At 35.5% G+C, this 23,642-nt stretch overlaps 1 protein-coding gene across 1 annotated transcript in view; it reads left to right on the plus strand.

Annotated features, from left to right (window-relative positions):
- LOC129243419 (uncharacterized) overlaps positions 1-23,642 on the plus strand; it is a 122,654-nt gene that overhangs the window by 87,460 nt on the left and 11,552 nt on the right. The window contains exons 2-3 of the mRNA XM_054880397.1: positions 12,157-14,464; positions 14,529-15,120. Of these exons, the coding sequence (XP_054736372.1) occupies positions 12,157-14,464; positions 14,529-15,120 (2,900 nt within the window). The remainder of the gene's footprint in view (positions 1-12,156; positions 14,465-14,528; positions 15,121-23,642) is intronic.

The raw sequence follows: 23,642 nt of genomic DNA on the forward strand, positions 1-23,642 counted from the left end.
ACATAAGCAGGTAAATTTGTAGACATGTTTAATGAGGAACGCACGAGGTCGAAGACTATTAATGGCTTTTGAATTTGATTTGCATAGTTGATAAAGTGTATGTAATTACTAGTTTTAAAAATAATTTGCTTAATAGTTTCTATATAAAAATCCTTTAGTAATGATGTGAAGTAGGAATCACTTGGTAAATTTAAAACACAATTTTAGCTCCCAGAGCTCGGTTTAAATTTTATTGATGATTTTTATTAATTGACATACCTTTAAAAACCCTAAAAAACAAACAAAAATTGGACCCTTAATCTAACATTAAAAAAAGTGGACGTAAAAGAAAAAATAAATATTTTTTTTAATTACGTTTGGTTTCGAAAAGTGCCAAGTTTTGGACATAATATTATATAATCCAATGAAACAGAAATTCCCTAAATAATAATGTTGTTAAGTATCCACGCCGACTTTCCCGGTAACTTTGTATAAATAAGTGTATATCTATGTCCTTTTGAACAAAAAATTTATCTGATTTTAATGAATCTGCCTTTGCTTGATTTTATGATGCAATAATTTAATATTTAAATTAAAATTATAAAAATAAGTTTTAAGCTAAGTCTGTAAGCCGAAATATGACATCAGAATCCAACTTGATTATACCTGTCAGTGTAAAAGTGCTAACTCGACTTAAGTGATTTTGTAAAAGTTCATAAAGTGCATATGCTCTCATATATTTCTAGCCGATTATTTTGAATTTTGTTTTCCATATTTGTGCTGTGAGGCGGAAGTAGTTTTACATTCACGAATAAAAAAATCATTTATATGCAAAGTTTCTCACATCAATGAGGCTCAAATTACTGCAAAAGCAACACAAATAGTAAAGGGAGGTAGGTTGAAAGCGACCCTACATACCTACATTTATTAGCTTTTCGGTTATGCAGCGACGCATGACTTTCACTGCGAGTTCGCTTTGTTTTGGATTCGAAAAAATGAAATGAATTGCAAATTTTTGCAGTAGTCGTGTGTTGTTAACGCCTTTATTGTTATTTCGCCTGCTATTTTATTGCTGTTTTGGTAGTTGATTGGCTTTGGCGTGCCGACGATCGGTAGCGCAATAAAAGTAAATTGTGAGTATGTGCGCATGCGCACTCATTTGTTCTTATCCACGATCACTGACAGTCAAATAAATTGTTTGTTGTTGTAATGGTTCATTTTTGCTATTGCTTTAGTTGTTGCTATTCGAGCAGTGTTAGCGTATCTCTGTAGAAAATATTGTCGCTCATATTTCAAGAAACTCATCGCGCCGTCTCACATTCGTTTCCTATTATTGGCTGCAATATCAAACAAGTTGATAAATTTGCACCACCGGCATTTCAGTAACTGAATGTGTGTGTGTGCAAATAACGTATGGAAGTACATGCCCAAATAGAAATAAATGCACACAATATACTCGTATAAGTATATTTGCAAGCTTGCTCAAAAACACCTCCCGACCGCTTTCCTTTGTAATTAAATTTTTTTTGTTTTTTAAATTTTAACATAAAATTGTTACTTAAAAAGAAATCGCACTTTTTACAAATAGAAACAATTTGTCTACATTTTGTGAAAAAAATAGTTTTTATTAATGCTCTACTTTGGAATACGAATTCACCTTTTTTCTATGATATAAAACGCGATTCCTAAGTCTATGGAATTTCCTTCGAGTTGGCGGTAACAGCGACTTGAATGGTTTCTATCGTTTCATGTTGCTTTCCTTTCATCGCCAGATGTAATCCTGGGAGTAGATTACAACGAAAAAACCCAATACCCAGAGCGCCCAACGCCTACGCTAAATCACTCACTGTGCTCGAAAATTCATCTATTTCTATCGTGTAGATTTTGAGATATCGCAATGTCTAGTACTTGACCTTTATTAACTGATTTAACCAAATAATATACCAAATCGACGCAATTAAATTTAAAATTTTTGTTTTCGCTTCAGTTTAGGTTAAAATTTCGTCGTTTAATTTTTCGCGAAATTTGTTTTTAAAAAATAAAAGACGGCTTAAGTTGCCATACAGCACGTTTAATAATCGAATCATTCCAATATTCAAGACACCCTTGACGCCATACGGCCAGGTTTATTGAAAAAACTGATCAAATAGTGGACTGATCGATCGGCCCATGTAACTTGGGACCGCGGCGGGCATATGTCGGACATCATCTTAGAAAAATAAATGCTATGAAATTATCTACGAGATTATAATAAAAATGCTTTCTAACACCATTTCTGTTTTGCATTATCCCAAACTCTTAAAAACCCAGGTTTTATTTTTTTGTTTTAATATGATAATATTCCACCTAAAATAGGACATATAGTTTAAATTAAAAATTGTTTTTTTAATCATTTATATTATATAATTATTTATATGTTTATTTAAATTCTTAAAGCTAACAAATCTAGAAAAATTTCAAAATATACATAAAGTTTTTCAAGTGAAAATAAGAATTTCCGTTTTTGTTTTTTTGCAAAAATATATAGATTTTCGGACTCAGCGACCGGTTTTTCAAAGGAACTACATGGTTTGATTCTAGACTAAACAAATTATGAATTATTTCTAAGCCAGCGCTATAATCTCGGTGTGCCATATCACGTGAATATGACGAATGGTGCAACGAAATAATTTGCCGTTCGTTGGAACTTTACTTACAACTCTCAAACGATTGATCGATTCTTTGGTCGTCTGCCAGTTTGTATAGCAGAAATGTCGAATTGCGTTTACGAACTGTTAAAGACTCGGTGAAAAATGCGATAAACAGTTCGCTGATGGGTCTCCAATTCCCTTTTATTGATTTTTGTTGACAATTTCTTATTATTTTTAATGAAGTCACGCACCTGTTCGATGTTTTCTTCGGATAATCCATTCTATAGACGACCTGATCTTCATCTTCACAAGGCGCTTCTCTACCCATAAAAATCGATTTTAATATTTGCGAATTAACGACTAGATCAACAATCATCGCCAATACGTTTTGAAACATTTATGGGATTTCTGTAAGAGATTTCCCAAGTTTAATACAAAATTCGATTGTAGCTCTTTGTTTGAAAATAATTTGGCGACTTCAGTACAAAATATCAAAATATTAAACTTATTTTACAGGACCGATTGCCACAGCTGCTACTTTCAGAAGGAATGGAATTATTTATAAATATATTTCATAAAAATACAAAAAAATGACTACATAGGTATAGGTCGAATTTAAAAATTGTCCAAAAGCTGGTGTTTTAAATTTCTTTCACTTAACGTAGTTCGGTTTTTCGAAATAAAGAGCGTTCTGCAATTGTGGTATTTTTCTTTTTCTTTGACATTTTCAGTGAATCGAGCTGTGAGCCTACTTTCATAGCGATATCGAAAGTGTATCAGTTATTTATTGTTGGCACACAGTTTGTTCATTTTACGATTTCTCTTGTCGAACACGCATGCGCAGTTCGGTGGTTTTATAGCACACCCTAAGGGCTTTTGTTTTGCGTTGGTTTTTTTTGCTGAACATAACATGCGTAAACATGGTTTAAAGTGGCGTCAAAAATTTATGAATAATAGTTTAAAGTTATTTAAAGTATTAGCAATCAACACCTGAAATTAAAATTGGAAGTTATTTCAATAGCTACTCCGCTAACCAGTTTGTACTACAAGCCTTTAGCAAAGCAATGCCTTGCAATAAAAGCCATTAGTGGCCTATAAAACAACTAAAGTATTTATGTACGTAGCAGAAATCAATAATTGCGAATTCGTATTTTGTTGGCGAAAACATGTGAGCTTAGGCTAGTTGTTTGACGGTTTTGTAGGGTTCAAAATAATGTACAGTTCGGAAGGTTTTAATGAAATTAATACATATAGAACCCGGCATGATTTTTTTCCTAGGCGTTTATTGCTTGTGAGTACAGAATTTTGCTGATTAGGTAAGAAAGAAAATTTATCCTTGCTAATGGCACCAAAATGCCAGTGGAAATTCCAAAACAGTAATGCCAGTACCAGCATCAGTTCATTCCCAATACCAACATCAGTATCAATATTAATAGCAATAGCAGTTCTAAAACTAATACTAATACTAATACTAATACTAATACTAATACTAATACTAATACTAATACTAATACTAATACTAATACTAATACTAATACTAATACTAATACTAATACTAATACTAATATTAATACTAATACTAATACTAATACTAATACTAATACTAATACTAATACTAATACTAATACTAATACTAATACTAATACTAATACTAATACTAATACTAATACTAATACTAATACTAATACTAATACTAATACTAATACTAATACTAATACTAATACTAATACTAATACTAATACTAATACTAATACTAATACTAATACTAATACTAATACTAATACTAATACTAATACTAATACTAATACTAATACTAATACTAATACTAATACTAATACTAATACTAATACTAATACTAATACTAATACTAATACTAATACTAATACTAATACTAATACTAATACTAATACTAATACTAATACTAATACTAATACTAATACTAATACTAATACTAATACTAATACTAATACTAATACTAATACTAATACTAATACTAATATTAATACTAATACTAATACTAATACTAATACTAATACTAATACTAATACTAATACTAATACTAATACTAATACTAATACTAATACTAATACTAATACTAATACTAATACTAATACTAATACTAATACTAATACTAATACTAATACTAATACTAATACTAATACTAATACTAATACTAATACTAATACTAATACTAATACTAATACTAATACTAATACTAATACTAATACTAATACTAATACTAATACTAATACTAATACTAATACTAATACTAATACTAATACTAATACTAATACTAATACTATTGACAATAACTGATAACTGACAATTCCTAGACAGCGCCGCACACTGGGGATTTTTGTACAGAGATGCGGAAAAAAGTATACATCCCAAAAAATATTTACATTTTTACTACTAACGAAGTTGTATATATTTGTGTATGAAAAGAACATGTTTAAAAACTATTTTTTAAAAAAATTTTAAAAAACAATTTTTTTTTTAATTAATAAATTTAAATTTTTTTTTTTATTAATATAAGCCAGCAAATATTTACGCACAGGATACATGTAAGTTCATAATTCTGAATTACCCTCAAAATGTCAAAACAAAATTAAAAGTGTTTCGTTATCATTATGCACACACTAGAAAGCGTTTAGTTATTATCATTGCCAAAAAATAATCAGTGGCGCCTGGTGGCACCTGGTGGCATCTGCAATTGATTAAAACTGAAAGAGACGCTATTAAGCAACACGTTGATACTAGTTTCTGACCGTAGGTAAATGAAGCTCAACTTGCAGATCCAAGAATATGAAGGAATATAATTTTTTTTTTTCGTAAAATTAATTATAAATAAATAATCAAATGCTTAACAGCCTTTGTTCTTCCGGCTAAAATATATAAAAATATCGTACCCTAAATGAAAAATAAAAAATTGGAAGTCGGTTCAAGCAAAAGGGAAAAAAACCACCTTGGGCTTTGAAGTTTTTTCTTAGTCAGTTCAATACTATAAAAAAATTATACTTTTGACATATCTATAAAAAAAAAACTGTAAGTCGGAGTTTAGTAATTCTTTTTGATTTTATTGTTGGTTCTATTCTGGAATTTAGAAATACCGTTAAACAATGCGTAGGTGGTATGTTGCAAATTTGACTTTCTTCCGCTAAATCCCCAGTGTGCGCCGTGTTAAAAATACTTATTGCTTACATAGAAAAAAGTTAGAACACAAACTGGTTAATTTGAAAAGTGAACTGGTATTATTCAATGTAGTTTGCAAGTAGTATTTTTCTCTGGAGTGTACCTATACATACATACAACAATACGCAAAAACTTATAAGTACTTCTTCATATAATTACAACTCACATTTTTAGTTTCGTAAATAAATCAATGAACTATTTACGCTGCGGAGTAGTTAGTTTTTTTTTTAATTTATACAAACGAAAACGAAACGAAAACACCGCAAACCGCAAAACTCAACACTAATAAACTGCGATTTGAGAGATCAAAGGTAAAGCAGCTGAAACTTTAATTATTTTACCCTAGCGGCATTAACCCCAACTAGTCGCCGTTAACCACAAATATGCCGTAAAGAAGAAAATCAAGTAAATAAACGTCTAAGTTCATATTGATTAAATTAGACTGAAAGTTTTGCGAGTACCAACATCTGTTTAAAATTAAAATACTCATTTTGAAAATATTTTATAACAATCGTAATTTTTCGTATACCTTTCATAGTAGGTATTGTAATTTTGTATTTTTTACGTACCCTTATATGGAAGCAGGTTGCAGGTTTGACATTTATAGAAGTATAAAAGCGCCTCGTATATGTAGACGGGCATCCACTATGATTTCAATAAGCTGTTACACCAATCCTTATGAGAATAAACGCATAACACGCTGGTATGAAGTCCAATTGAATATTTTTTAACGGTCAAAAACTGCAAAAACAAAGTGTTATTCGCATTCAAATTTACACTTTTTACACTTGTGCTCACACAACTAAGTCACTTTACCATTTTACAATATTCACACAAAATCGCAAAGATTTTAGGTTTTCCCAGGTTTTCCGGGAAAAAATTCAAATGTGAGTGCAGAAAGTGTATCTTAATGGACATATTGCATTCCATTTTTTCGTACGCACTCAAAAACTCTTTGACGACTTCAACATAATCAGAGCTCTTTTCTACTAAAAAACATCCTCAATATCGGATAATATCGCAAAAATGATGTCAAAGTTGAAAAAATAGAGAAAAAATAAAAAAATTCCGAATACTTCCGTCTACAGTCTCGTCAGTTGTCATTTCAGAAAAATTGTCAACACACTGTCAAAAAGGATTGTTTTTGTTCTTTCGAACTAAAAAAACAAATTCGAAATCGGATGGAAATTGGCGAAGTTAGGAGGGATTGTTCACATCAACCTACTGAAAAACGGTTTTATGGCCATAAAATGAGATTTTGGGGGTATATTGGAAATTTCTCCTATACCATTTTTTTTAGTTTTTCAATAGCCACAAATCGTGCTAGGTCTCCATAAAAGTATATTTAATTTTTTTTTTTGTCACACCGTGTAATCAGAAACTACGTACACAGAAGTCTACAAGAGATTTGAGTACCATTTTAATTATATATTTACCATTTTAATTATATTTTTAAAATTGTTAAATTTTTGTGAGTTTTGTACAAAGTTTGGAGCATTGGTTTATAAGGTTTTTGACATAACATGCAATGTAGTTTGTTTTTATAAAAATTTAATAAAATAATATATTATAAAAAATTAAAAAAAAAAATTATTTGGAAAAAGTAAAAAAAATGTTAAAAAAAATTTAAAAAAAATATTAAAATAATTAATTGGTGCGTATACTTCGGTTAGGGGTTTGGCCGAGTTCCTCCTCCTATTTGTATATTATCATAAGAAATATTGCGAAGCGTTTGTGTTTGCTATGTTTGTATAAGACTGACTTTAATATTTGTCTATTCTAATATTCAATTATTCAATATTATTTTGAAGCTCATTTTCATAATTTAGCTTTTTCACACTTGCACTACTAGCAGCTATAAAGTTTTTATGTTAACCCATATTTCCCTTTAGTAATTGCATTATCGCACAATTGCCTATAATTTTCATTCTTTCTATTTTTGTTTGCACTCATTTGTAGTTCATAGGAAGAGACAATGATGCGTGATTAGCTGCTGCTGCTGGTTGTTGACATGCTACGTTTAGTCATAACAATTATTATTAAAACTTCTGAACATCTCAACTCAACCTTATGCACCTGATCTACAACCAATAGTCGCATTTTGTTTCGTACGGATCTGATCTGTTTGCAGTCTGGCTCAACTTATCTAGATTGCTTACACTTGCCTAAAGTGGTTGTTATGTTTTTGTGTTTGATAAGTTGAGGTTAAAAAAAGAAATTGTCAATGTGTATGTCAAGCATGGATGAGTACCCTGCAGGGAAATCAACAACTATCGATGCGCTGCTTGTGTATTTAGAATCATAACACAGGTCTACATACAGGTCTACATGTTTTTTTCTAAATGATTGGGTCGATACGTATTTTGGGGCGCTGAACACGATTCTGGGGCCCAAAAGTACACATCACGTCTCCCTTGAAGATTGCAAGTGCAGACCCATAAAAATGTGTTTTTGGTTGTTTTTACCCATCCTTTTCTCAGAAACTTAACGTGCCAGAGACTTATACTCAATTTAAAGCTTGTATCTTACACTATAATAACCATACAACATATGTAGGTACAACAAAAAAAAAAAGATATAGACAATTTTGGATAAAGTGGGGTTAACCTAACTTTTAGTTAAAGTTAACCCTTAACTTTTCGGGGATTTTTGTGGTCGCTGATTAAAAAGTCGATTTCTTTCTTCTATCTTCTTCTTGATTGGCATGATAACCGCTTACGTAATTTTGGCCGAGTTTAACACAGTGCGCCAGTTTTTTCTTTCTCGTGCTAACCGGTGTCCTTTTCCACCTGATCTTTCCAACGTAGAGGAGGTCTTCCTCTTCCCCTGCTATCACCAGCTGGTACCGCATCGAATACTTTCAAAGCCGGACCGTTTGTATCCATTCGGACGACATGACGCAGCCAACAAGACCTGGAGCTTTATTCGCTGCGCTATGTCTATGCCGTCGTAAAGCTCATATAGCTCATTGTTCCATCGCCTACGATATTCGCCGTCACCAACGTGCAAAGACCCACAAATCTCGATTTCGTTAAGTTTTTTAAAACCCAAAAAGTCAATAATCAGCGACTTCAAAAGCCTGATAGTCTTCAGTGTGACAACCAGTGTGATCGATTTTTTTATTTTGCGTTCGCCATGTTGTACGGTCTTCAGTGCTCAAAAATATCGGAAATTAGTCCCAAAATTTATCTATTTGATTGTCTTAATTCATCAGTTGAGATCTGATATACTCAGCATAATTTTTTGTTAGTAAGAAGCAAAAATATAACGTAGCTCGCACATTGGCTCCAAAATAACGCCAGGTCGCACATCTTTAGCGATGCGCCGGAAATTTCAAGGTTTTGAATAATATAGAGTTCAGACCTGGTACCAAGCGATTATTATATCTTCCAGCATTAGAAAAATTTTTTTGATGGTACAGAAGTGATTTCAAAAGAGACTTGTGAATATAAGCGGGCTACGTTTTTCATCAATAGAGGTCAGTGCTTCTTCAATTGAGGAATTAGGAAATTTACTTCAAATGGCATAGAAATTATGGAACAAAATGGTGAATACTCTACCTAAGTTTAATAATCCTAACTACGCTAATAGAGCATGAAAATGTCTACAATTTTTAAGAAAAAATAATTGGAAGAATTTATTAAAAACTCCACATTTTGACAATACTCTCACTAAGCTCAAATTTTTATATCACAATGACGAGTAGGGTTTACTTCTCACATTCAAAAGACAGGCGTACCATGAGTGACGAAGTGGATCTCTAGCACTGCTGCTGCAGCAGAAATCTGCTTATCTTGTCAAATACTGCCGGGAACCATACGAAACAAACCACGTACTGAGAATCTTCACAGGCGGAGATTTGACAATTCAGTTTTTTAACAGAAGTTTGAGCGAGCAGACGCATTGAATCTAAGTGTTGTATTATATTATTTATATTTTCCATTCTGACAAAAAAATATGCCAGCAATATAATTTTTCAATAAATCAGTGTCATTATTGACTTTTGAACTTATACCCTCACACTCTAGTGCAGGTTTTCCCTGTAGGGTGTGCACTACATCAATACTACACACAATCTACATATAAAAGTAATATTCACCAGTCGGGTCCAGTCTGTTGCATCAGATACATCTCTTTTTTTAACTTATATACTCCGATATTGATCCACAAGATTCTACGCTCATTTTTGTTGTCTTGATCGTTCTTCATACAATTTTGATGGCATTTGCTACTTATCGGTGCGTGGAATCTTTAGCTACTTTTGTGATAATTTATTTTTAACACTATTATAACTACTCATATATTTTTTAATTCAAGTTTACACGGCTCTTTCAGATTTTACATTTATTGTGAATAATGCCTTTAAAAAAACTTTACCATTTTATTACTGGCTAAAGCGCCATTGCCACTTGCTTTTCCAAGTCGTTGAAATCACGTTTAGTTGTTCTTTTATCTTTGTTACTTTGTGTACGCTTCCTCACTTGTTGTCGTTCAGCCTCTTGTCTACACCTTTTAACCTTGAAATTTCGTATAGCGATTTTCGGAGTGTTGCTCTCTGTTATTGCGTCAATTTTGTATAATCTTCAACTTTTTTTTACGATTTTTTTTCTTATGTCTTAGTGCAAATGTCGCTGCGTCCACTTGTTATGCGCCAACGTAAAATAATCATACGAGTATTGCCATTTTTTGCTTCCTGAAATTCAGTGTTAATTAGATTGAAAAAAAGTATATCATTTTGCTCTTTAAATTGACATTATCATTATATGGGCACATGTGTACATATATACAGTGGTGTGCAGGTAATTAGCAACGCGATATAATACATTGAATAATTTTTACCACTTTTTTTTTGTTTTGTTTTTTAATTGTCATTAGCTTTCTATGAAAATATAGTTCATTCTCCAAAAAATGTCATATAAATAAAAGTTTTGGTTTTTGAACAAAGTCTACAAAAATGTTTATCAAAATGAATTTCTAAAAAAAAGTACCCATTTAATTTTAGTACATACAATAACGTGCAGGTTGAAGAGGCTAAAAATTCTGGCTTTACATATTTTTTCCCCTCACAGTGTTTTGCATTTTCTTCATATAACGAATGCAGGATTTTTTTTTATATAAAAAAATCCGTATCACTAATTAGAAGCACGCCACTGTATATATTATAGGTGTGCGTGTATAAATTCGAAATGAATTAATTTAGCAAATTTCAAAGCACATTTTATAGAATGTGTTTATATGACTGTTTCAAAATTGGCACCGGTTTTTGTGTCGGTCATACAGCGTTGTTGCTTCAGAGCTACTATTAGAACTAAAGGGTTTAGCTATACTTGAAAACTGTGTAGTTTTAATATCTCGCACCGAGGTGGGATGAGTTTGAAACCAAAAGCTCTCCTCTGAGAAGAAAACGTGTGTGCCTAATTCGTTAACTGGAAAACTCGGCGCATCGCATTGTTATTGCGTCGGTCTATGTTAAAATATTATCGAAAATTTCGCTCAAAGAAGCAGTGAGTGCCGTCAATCACGAGGTGGCTATACGTACTATATATCAGATACTCTGTAATGCACTCTTTAGGGCAATGACGATTTATTATTTTCTTCATAAAATTCAAGTAAATATTGGATTTTTTCATATCTAGAATTTGGCGATCTTAATAAAACACCCTATATAATTGGCTCGAACATTCTTTGCTTGGTTCTAGGCCTTCTCCTCCAATTCGCGATATGCGTCTTGATGTTGTTGCACAAATGGAGGAACCTACAGTTTTATGCTGCCTCCGCAGACGTTTTTTATGAGGAGTTCTTTCACGGCAAGAAATCGCTCAGAGGTTTACCATTGCCGGACGAGGGGTGCCCGCGATTAAAACAAACCGTTTCTATTATTTAGTGCTTTATGTCGACAGTGGGTTTCAAACCTACTCACAGACCGCTACTACTCACCCATTCACATCGGACACTTTTGAGTAAACTGCTGACTAACTCGACAAACCTTACAGATATCCCACAGATTTCTAAATGAAGTGTCTGAGGAATTTTATTTATATATTTCCTATTCAGAGAAATATGTAAGATTCTTTGTGAACCTCTCCATATATATCTCTGAGCGATATCCGCCGGAAATCTTAAAGACTAAGAATTTTTGCCACGAGTCTGACGGATATCTGGCAATAAAGGAATATAATTATTCCATATATAGTGCATCCGCATGGGCAATACATCATAAAATTGTGCAAAATTTTTTAAGACAGAATTCCATAATTGCATTCATTTTTGTCAACTAGCTATTTATTCAATAAATCACCGCCTATTTGATTCAACTGTATATTCATATGAACTTTCCCTATTACTTTGATTTCAGGAAAACATCCAAACGACTTAACGAATTACGAAACAACTAACCTACAACCACCTCAAAACACCGCACCACCTTATCACCAGCTTCCCGCTGATCTTTCCGAAGAGAGCATACGTAAAGAAGCCGCCTTAGTACTCGCTCAAGCAGAGCGTCATAAGAGCAAAGCCGAGAACGGCGATAATATCCCCACATTTAAAGTTCGTACGAAGCGTAGCGGCGATTCGAACCCAAAGAAATTCCATTCACTGCCAACGCGCAAGAAGAAAGCTCCCGCAAAGCCAGTGTCGCGCAGTGTCAGTGACGTAGCTGCCAAAAAGAATACCAAACGTCCATCCATATTTAATATCTTCAGTCGGCGGAGTGACACGAATGTCAATCAAGTGGAACGTGATCCACGTTTTGAGGATAGCGGTGGCAGGCGCTTAGTACGTAGCAAGAGTGATGTTGGTTCTTATAATAAGGAGGAGCGTAAACATAAAAAAACCTTAAAAGATCCTAAGCCAGCAACTGCATCCAGTAGCCTGCATGCTTTAAATAGCTCCAGCAAACAACAACTGATCAATACTCCTCTAAGTCCGATTATTGAGAACGCCCAAAAGGAGGACTACTTTGCAGAGCAATTCAATAGAGAACGTCGCAAATCTGAAGCAATAACAGAGCGTGAAAAGCATGAGAGCGGTTTGAGTGAACTGCTCGAGCGCAGTCGTTCGCAAGCTATTGAAGACGGTAATATCATAGGAAGGGGCCCTATATCTAACGCGATACGCGATAAAATTCTCACATTACAAACCAAGTCGCAAGAGAATATGCATAGCTCACAGTTACCAGTACAGAAGTTGCCACTTACCAAAGGTGTTACAGTCAATGGGTTGGCGAAGCGTTTGTCAATGGAACGCTTTTCACCGCCCCCACCACTGTCCGGACCAGCTTTCTCGTACATACGTCCAAACGAAGGAATCATGTATGCCCAGTTAGATCATAATGAAGAGCAAAATTACCGACGTGAGTCCGTGCACTCACCCATCAGGGAATTGCGTTCGCCGTTACGTGAGTACCGCTCCCCTGCGCGCGACATTCGTGATTTGCGTTCAACAGAGCACGATATTCCCACGTCAAGTATGACGATGGGCCGACAGTCAGTCGATCGAACTGACTTTGCTACTAGTCAAAATAACATGAAGAATACCTACAACTACAGCAACCACAACAGTCGAATCGGAAATAGCAATGGCAGCCGCATCATTATTGAACCATCGACGCGTGCACATGACACATATGGAACGTCAGTCGGCGCTATTGGGCCCACTACTATACGCATCACAAATTCACACTCTCCTTCTCCATGGCAACAGCTAAGTCCTCGTAACCTGAGCGATGAAGATGAGGGGCTTGGCATTGAAACGCGCAAATACTATGAAGATGAGACACCTGCGTTGACACAGTCGCGCAGTAGCAAGTCCCCTGCTGAGCCGCCAATTGTACCAGTCATTCGTAGCATTACTCCAACTTGCGAAAACGGTTATGATACGCGTGCCTATCAATCGCCTGTGCGCGATGATCCCATGGACGATATTGGATATAGGCGTGCCCGACTAGAGTCGCGAATATTAACACGCCGTTTTGGTGAGCCGGGCACGTTGGATCGCAATGGATCCAATCGAGTTGTAGGCACATCGCCTGAGCGCACCTTGGAACGCAATGAATATCATCGTGATACCGGCGTCTCTCCACAGCGTAATAGAGATGTGCGCGAAGAGTCCGCGCATCATCGCTACCTCAGTCCCGAGCGCGAGAGGGAATCATATGAACCGCGTTTTCATAAAATGGAGACCTCGGAAATACTTAATAAGTACTCACCAGAACGCTCACACCTGGATATTATTGCACCTACAACGGCGCCACTTACGACGCCTACAATGGAGAAGACATCTCGGTACAAGCACACAAAGTACTACGATGACGGACGTGGAGGCGTGAAAGAAGTGTATGAGCGGGAGACACATTTGGACGCACAAGGAAAACCACATGTGCGCGAGACACGACATCGCGAGCGAATGGATGATTCTTTGGAAAGGCCGCAGCTGCAGGACTATGAACCAAAAAGTTTGGACTCACAATTCACGAACACAGATCAATATCGTTCCTCACCTGAGAACATGAAGCGTTATGAAGCAAACGCGGCACATCCTCATGATTGGCATGGCAGCAGTTTGAAACGCGACAAGCTCCAGCAGCGAAGCTTCGACAAAGGCGACTCAGGAATTGAGAATGACTTCCGGAAAGAATCTTTCAATGGAGAGCTAATATCTAGGTAAGTTGCTTGCAAGCTGAAAATGTTATTTTCAGTGACATTTTTTTTTTTAATTTGCCTTTAGATGGCGTAAACGCACCATTGCTGACGATATAAAAGCTTGCGACACATTTCTTCGCAAAGAACGCCGACACATCGAGCAGCTGCACGTGGCACGACGCAAAGATAGTTACGTCTATCGAGAACGATCCATCGACGATGGTTCACACTTCGATCCACACTTAGATAAGTACCCGACTGCAACGAGCACACTTCATCGGAAGGATCAACAATCCCAGACAGCCGGCAACGAGACGCTGAAGCGTAATAAAAAGCTCGGTGGCTTCGAAAAGGTCAAACAGCTCTTCACAGGAGTAAGTGGTGGTGGCGGAAGTGGCAGCGGCAGTGAGGGTGGTAAATCTAGCAAGAAGGATGGCGAGCGACAAGCACGCGCCAATAGCAGCACAACAACAGTGACAACCAACAGTAGCGCGCAGACTACACGGGGAACGAGAGCAGCCAAAGACAAAGACAAAGACAGTAATGGTAGTGAGAAAGAACGTGAGCGTTACATGGTGAAGGAAGAGGAAATGCGTTTGCGTTACAGTGAGCACCGCGGAGCTGCAGGAGCGGTAGCAAATACCACTCCGCATGTTGATGCATACCGCGAACCAAAGGTGAGTAACCAAAACAAGAAGTAGACCGTTTTATTAGAAATTGTCATAGATAAGTGTGGTGAGGAAATCAGGTATGGTTAATTATAAAGTGATGTATTGTTGGAAGTGCCTGGAGATGTATGAGATATCAAGCGAGTTCAGTGCCCGAGCCGGTATGCGACGTTTGCAATTATTTTCGCATCGAACTCTAAATCAATATGATGGGAAACAAGCATAAATTTGCCTAAAGCAGTTGTATAGTAGATACCCAATTTATTCCTCATATCTGGTTACCCTAAGCGTAACACACTTAACTCAATACAAAGCATATCTCCGCATGGTAAATTCTATTGTCTCGGCAGCTTCTATGTGGCCGATCCATTCAGAAAAAGACTAAAAACGAAAATAATATTTTACGAGTGATCATGCACAATTGCACCGCTATAAAAATGTCAATGTGTTAATGCGCAGTAGTAAATTTTTTATTTGAAGCAGTTATTCGAGCAATTCAAGTCCGTATTCGAATGACGCAACGGCGCTGGCATCTTCGACGGCTCCACTTTGACACCGAGACACTGACGTTGATGATCGTGTTGGCGATCGCCGCAAACAAGCAGCATGCAATGTGTGTGAACTACACAATGGCCGCACAACTACAAACATATTCGAGTACCTACTATTTGTAGTACGTGGTATGTACGAGTGAAGAGTAGGCTGTACGCTAGTTGTGGAAAATTCGCTTCCTTGTGGCATGTTGGCGCTTTGGTCGAACATTATTTATAGACAGCCTGGCTGTGGTAGCCGCACTTGATGTGAGGTGCTACTTGTGGCATTGTGGCACAGTGGCGTTTCGTTTTTATGCCTGCCGTTTGGCGTCGCTTGCCACACTTCCGTAGCCATTATGTATAATGTGGCATGCAAATTGAGCCTTGTTAGCGTTGCAACATCAGTATGATTGCGCGATTGTAGCCCCGCTACCGCTTGTTGCATTTCGCACCTACAGTTCCACGTGCAAATACCAATTTCAAACAAAGCATCATCATTTCCACTTACACTTTTTTTGCTGTAAAAAAATTTTTAGCTCGTCATCTGTATGCAATTTTGCAATGGCTGGCTGAGGGCTTTTATATTTGAATATTGCGCTCATACTCATGTATGTACTAGACGCCCGGTCCGTTATGATCCATGAAGAGTTTGGGAAAGGTCGTTGAGGTCACCTTATTGTGCTGCTGCTTTGCCTCATTCACTCTTACAATAAAGGCCCCACTCTTACGCAAGCTATGCAGATAACAAACAAATGTTTCGTTTTTTGAAGGCAAATTGTGTGTTTACAACAAAAAACATTTGCATTCAAATATGTGCATATGTAAATACCATGCACACACTTGTGTAATCAACTGATTGCAGAAGTGGCGGCGGCAAATATTTTTATTGATGTTATAAAAGTAATTTGTCATCTTTTGAATTCCATTTTGAAACCACTGACCTCAATACGAAACTTCAAAATGAGTGGAAACTTATCGACGTTAATATTCGAACTCTAAGTATTGTAATTTGCCTAGCATTTAAGGTACGTTTTGACCAAGGTGAATATACATATTAAAGGTGGTATAGGTAGATCAGCTGATACGTTTTTTTTTTCGTCGTCACAGAATGAAACAAGGCGAATTCATTCATTGTTTTCTGCTTTGCCAATACTTTGCTTTGACAATCAAACGTTCAAAATGTTATTGTTGTTCTAGTGCCACCACCTTTAATGAATTCGCCTTGGTTTTGATGATTCCCCAGCTGCATGGAAACTAGCAAGCTAATGGTAGGTTGTTTCTCGCAAATGAAAAAAAGAAATTTCCAAATAATTTGAACAAAATAATTAACTGATCACTGCATTTCAGAACCCAGATTTCGCACCCGTAGCTGAGTGTAAGTCTTATGACCTTATAAACTTTTCCTATCATTTGGTATTTAATGTCCGAGGTTTCAAACCAGTGCTATTCCGAATGATAGTCACCCATTCACCGATTTTGCTACGGCAGCCGCCAAGCGGTATAGTAAAACTAAAAACGTTGATCAATTAGCTAGACGAGACGCTAATAAACTCCTCTAAAAGCCGATTTTATCGTTATGTGAAGCCGAAGCAGTTTCAAGAAAAGTAGTGGTATGCAAATACACGGTTCGAGAACGATTACGCGCGGAATATCTCAAATTCCGGAGCGCTCATTATCATGCATCGAAAAAAGATTTACATGGGCTAACACAAATTCTGAGCGGCATTGGACAAATGTAATAATTACGACTGAATCTTCCTTATACGCTGACTATGGTCTACTGCTGACAATCAACCGCTTCAAGAAACTGTTAAACACCCAGTTAAATATCATGTTTGGGGTTTTTCCTCCGAAAAAGGAGTTGGGGGTTCATTCTGATGACTATTCATTTTACTGATAAATAATATAAAATCAGCAAATGCAGTTTCTTAGAATCGAAGTGGTGAAATGGTTTCCAAGTTAATGCCGTCACGCATCTAAATATTAGACAGACTGCATACAAACGAAATGTATGTTATGTGCGCGTGTTATACACACAATCAGAAAACAGTGTCCAATGGCAAATGCGGGTATATATAAGTTAGAATTATAAACGTGCGTTTGGAGAATGAAGAAATGTAAGAGCGTGGGAGAATTTCAGTTTGCTATAATTAAATTTCAATTACCATGTACGACTACTTACTCGAAATTGAATGGCAAGAAATGTTAATGAGATAAATGCTAAAATACATATATCTATATAGTGGCTACCAGATATAGATACATACTTTTATTTATATATAACAGAATCATTAACAAGACCTATCATAAATGCATTAAGCCCAATCCTTAGTTGCGGCATACGTACATACATCCAAATTTATTCTATTTCGACAAATATTTTCCATTAGCAACATATTCTATTGATTGGACATAGCAACAACAACTACGCAAAAACGTGAATTGTTTTTTTTTCATTCTTCATCTTTTACACCTCAATAGGTGAACCCGTAAAAAAAATCTATTAAATTAAACACGGCTAAGTTGGTGTGAAGTAAAAGAAAATATGTATATTTTTTCACGTGTACGTTGTAAATACAGCAAAGTTATGCCAAACGCCCACAGAGTAACCAAAGTCATCGGACAAGGGCTGTTGAACTGCAAATAAGCAATGAATGAAATAATTTGCCAGAAACGCAATGACAAGAACAGAGAAACCTGATATGTATGTACATATGTACATCAATTAAGATAGATCGATTTTTATACAGCCCATCATATGGGCTGTATATCCATTTGTGGAACAATTATATATATACATATGTATATAGTAGTGTGTAGAACATGCTAAAAAGCTGGTGGAATAAAAGGTATATTTTGTACAAAAAATGTTAAGGGGGGAGCCTGGTTTATAAGGTCCAAAAAATTAATTTTTTTTTTGTCGTTTTAAGCGATTCCTAATATATTTCAGAATATTCACACAAAGTTACAGAGCCTAATTCTCAATATTTCCGTAGATACAAAGCCAAAGGTAGGCGAGCGTTAGGAAGTTACGATGTGACCGGACAGCTATAGTACAAACTTTATCTTCTTTTCTCGACTTTTATGATTTTTATGATTTCTTTGAATTGGCGTACATGAATGAAAAAAAACTAATGAACCTTTTGAAATGAATCATAGCTTGTTCCCTTCAGTATTAAATTCTCTTCTATTTGAACTAACAAAATAGATAAAAAAAAAATTTTTCAAGATTTTTATACCAAGTTGAAGTGAATTTTTTTTATAGAAAGGCATTTTTTCTTTAAAACCTCCAAAAAGTTGAAATTTTGGAATTTCTCTCAGTTTTCTTAGTTCATCTAGAATAAAAAATCATGATAATTAGAAATCCATTTGAATTTTTTGCTTTAGATAATAATTACGAGCTGAATCTTGTACGTCATGATCCGTCAGTTGGAAACTCCAGCGTTGCAGCGCTCTACTAATTTCTATGTTTAATATTTTTTTCAACTTATTTTAACCAGTACAAAAATTTTTTATACTTTTTAAATGTTCATTAAAAGATAGAAAAAACTTTGCAGTGCTAAATTAATTTTTTCCTTAAAAAAAAAAATCGCAAAGAGATGCAATTTTTAGACCTCATAAGCCAAGCTCCCCCCTTAAATGAGTATTGTCGTCCAGTTCTACATCATCGCTGATGTCGTCAATATTGTCTGGATGTGTAATAATAAAAGAAATACTTCTGCTTGCAACTCCTCACCATTTAAAAATGTGTTTTTTTTTTCTGAACTACATGTCAGCCTTTTTTTATAAAATATCTGCCCACACGTTATGTTGTAGATTAAGTATTTAAATATCAATTGCAGATCACAGGTAAAGCAGAAGTTAGAAGTGAATTTTTATAAGGCAACGCCTGTGGCCTATATAAGGTTTTCAATAAATTTTGTAAAAACTCGTATAGCGGGGTCTATGGACACACGGTATTGTGTTAAGCACGAAGACCCGGAATCCCAAGAGCTAGGGAGTTGGTTAGCCGCAGTGTGTGGCTGCTCTTAAGGTACATTAGTCTGCTGGAAAGGCAGCTGTAAGATTGCGTGTGAAATAAATATTATATAAGCAGATACAGTGGCTAATTTAAAAATGCTATACTTCTTGTTGAAACAAGAACTTCGCTTTTCAAAATAAAATAAAACAAAGAACTTGGATGAAAATTATTCAAATTTTTATTTTGCTAGAAAGAGTAAGATTTGGCAATTATAAATGAAAAAAAAAAACATCAAGCAATATACATTTTCAATCACTTTTGGGTCTACTATATTTCCTTACTCACGTCACGAACTTCGAGTTTTAAAACTGTTACTGATTCGAATGATTCCATATATTATAGACTCCAACTTTAACATAGATCTACACAAAATAATCCAGTAGTGTTAAATCGCGTGATCAGGGCGGCCAACTAACACCTGAATTTCATGAAATTATATGATGGGAACATTTGCTTTGCAACAAATTCATTGTTTTGGTGGCTGTGTTGAAACCAAATGTCAGTGATATTCATATCATCAATAATATATTAGACCAGAAATCAGTAATTAATATCTATCGATAGTGTAATCCATTTATTTATTTATTGAATAAGTCAATTAACCAAGTTCTTACTGACTACTAAACTTAAATCTAGAATTTGTAATCAAAATAGATTAGGAGGAAAAATTATCTATAATAAATTAACAGACAAAAAATTATTATATTTAATACATCAGAAGACAGAATATAACAAAGAGAGAGAAAAAAAATGAAGATAATAATGAAATTGATGTGGCTATTAAAAGAAAAAATGGAATCGAATATAACTCCAAGGTCAACAGACTTCAATATTGTATTCGAAATAGAGTAAAAATTGTGCATAGTATTACAAGCTTTTGAAAGAGTAATATGAAAGCATGTTTTAATATTTATTTATCTGTTTAAGTCGTCAACATATAATAAAAATAAATGGATAAAAAAACAGTCACTTATAGCATTAATGAATAAAATGAAAAGTAGGGGACCCAAAATGCTTCCTTGTAGAACTCCTGAAGAGGCAGTAAAAAATTCCGAAAAAACATCGTAACGAAACAACGGGTATTGCTTAGGTAGGATTTTAATTATTGTAGGAAAACAGAATGAAGGCCCAATTTAGCAACGCTTTTGAAAAATCTGTATAAATGTAATCTACTTGTGACCCGTTTGAAAATGATTTCACACAAAATTCACTAAACACTGCTAGATTAGATCGAAACCGCATTTCCAATCGCTTCCAGATCATGCCGCACGCCAAACAATGACACGTTGATCACGCAAATTCTTCTCAGCAATGACACTTGGATTTGCAGAAGCCCAAATGCGGCAATTGGGATCCCTACAAAATGCTGTATATCAAAATTCTTTTCGCACGAAATACTGTAAATTAACGTAACAAAATTCTGCAGTGACAAAATTCTGTATTTACAGAATTCTGTATTTACAAAATTCTGTAAAAACAAAATTCTGTACTGTCTTAAAAAAATTCTTTATTGACAAAATTGTGTATTGACGAAATTCTGTACTGACGAAATTCTGTATTAACAAAATTCTGTATTGAAAAAATTTTGTGTTGACAAAAGTCAATGAAAAAAGGAGTTCTACGCAAAAATACGGTGGATTGCGTAGCCGGAGTTGGACTGATGAGGGTTATTTTTTTGAAGCGCGGCCGAAGGCCACCCACGCGAAAAGGAGCTCTACGCAAAAATACGGTGGATTCTATCGAAACTGAAGAAAAAAAACTGTGCACTTTTTTTATAAAATTTGTTGAATTTCTTATCATTTACTTACAGCATTTCGTCAATACAGAATTTTGACAATACAAAATTTCGTCAATACAGAATTTCGTCAATACAGCATTTCGGCAATACAGAATATTTTTTACAGAATTTTGAAATACAGAATTTCGTATACAGCATTTTGTAAACAGAATATTGTATCATACAGCATTACGTACCCAACCCGCGGCAATTTTGTGTGTTGACTTATCCAGATAAACGAAAATCTACTTCGTATAAAAAAATGATTTTTTCAGGAAAACCAACGAAATGTGACTTTTGCAGATCCACCTTTTTTATGATGGATTTTTATTACTCATATATTGGTGGAATTTTTGAGCCAAATTGAATTCATTGCAACAAATGCTAAACTTTTACTGGTTGTCAAAACATTAAATGTCATAACTGTCATGATATTAGAATTTGCCATTATTCAAAAAAAACCAAGTCAAAAAACCCAGTGCTATGTTTCAATATGGCGGCCGCCGTAGCCGAAGGGGTTGCTGCGCGACTACCATTCGAAATTCATAGAGAGAACGTCGGTTCGAATCTCTGTGAAAACACCAAAATTAAAAAAAAAAACATTTTTCTAATAGCGGGACCCCCCGACAGGCCGTTCGGAGTCGGCTTGAAACTGTAGGTCCCTCCATTTGTGGAACAACATCAAGGCGCATACCACAAATTCGAGGAGGAGCTCTGCCAAAAACCCAAAAAAGGGTGTACGCGCCAATTATATATACTCGTATATATGTTTCAATATGACAAATAACATCATTTCATTCCCCCCATTTGATTGTAAAAAATCGACCCGGTCTAATGTAGATATATATGTATATGTATATACGCAAGACTATGTAAATAAGAGCGATTTTGAATAATGTGGTGTGTACGCGTACACGCGTACGCAAAGTAGCCAATCGCTCGCCAATGCAGTGGCCCATAGCATTTCCAATAGTTTGTCATTCATTTATTTTTTCAAAGTTTCAGGCGATTACACATTGACTGCTAAAACGGAAATACCAAATTATCAAACTACTTTAAATGTTAACAAGGCAATTCCACAAGCCACCGTTTAGCTGCTGCAGGAAACCTCGGCTCGAGGCACTGCGAGCGAGTGAATTTGAAGCCCGTTAGGCAACAGACTACTTAAATCAATAGCAACGGAAGCCACCAGTGGAAACGGCGATTAACGGCGCCGAAGAAAATTGAAAATGCATTGCAGCTGGGATACAGAATAGACGTATAGGCGGCACTTACCACTTACCACTCACCACTCACACCATGCACTGATCACCACTTACCGCTCTAACGTAAAAGCTATAGTAGTGGCATAAAATGCGGATTTCAGTTGGCTTGGTGTGTTGTGCGCAGGCGCGTCTTTGTCTGCGGCATTTGCTGGCGCATAATTAGCGACGGTTGGTTGGACGCGCAGTTGTAACTGAGACTTAGCGTTTCGATGCTCTTGTTAGAATGTGCTTATGTACCCCTTCGTCGCACTACTCTTTAGCACTTTAGTCTTTCTAATGCGACTACACTTTTTTTCTGTTTTTTTTTTTTGTACTTCCACTTCTATTTCTTCGTCAATCTTTTGATTCTACTTTTGCCCCATTCACGAAAGACAGCTCGTCTGGTAGTCGTTGCAGTGCTGGTGCTCTTCTTGAGTGTCAGTTACATAGGTTGTGCATTTGTAGGCATTTGGCATTCGGCCTTGGTATTCTAATGCACTGGAACGTGCTGCCAACGCCGTCGCCATAATAAACACCATCGTATTTGTTGCCATTGTTGCTGTTGCAGTGCATGCCAAGTAGTTACGGAAAGTCGGCAATTGTCGGATTTTGAAATTGGCGGCGGATGTTGCACCACACTTTTCGAGCCATATTCCTGTACACGCCGCACATGCGCGAACGAATCAGTTGAGCGTGAAAATTACATTGCAATGCTTGATTGCCCGATAATCACTTTGATGTTCGCCTTGTCAACGGTGCAAAGGGCAGGGGAATTCGTCATTGGAATGCGCTGAAATTTCCACTAAAATTAAGTAAACAAAACAATTTGCGAGTCAGCCAAATTTTATTCCGCTTTTTTAAAAGCCAATTAAGCTTATGAGCCGCACCTAATGCTAAAATTTGATGCGGCATCGAAAAGGTGTCAAATGAAAGAAGCAAGAAAAAGAAAACAAAAA

This window comes from Anastrepha obliqua, chromosome 4 (genome assembly GCF_027943255.1).
Source record: "Anastrepha obliqua isolate idAnaObli1 chromosome 4, idAnaObli1_1.0, whole genome shotgun sequence".
NCBI classification, from domain to species: Eukaryota; Metazoa; Arthropoda; class Insecta; order Diptera; family Tephritidae; genus Anastrepha; species Anastrepha obliqua.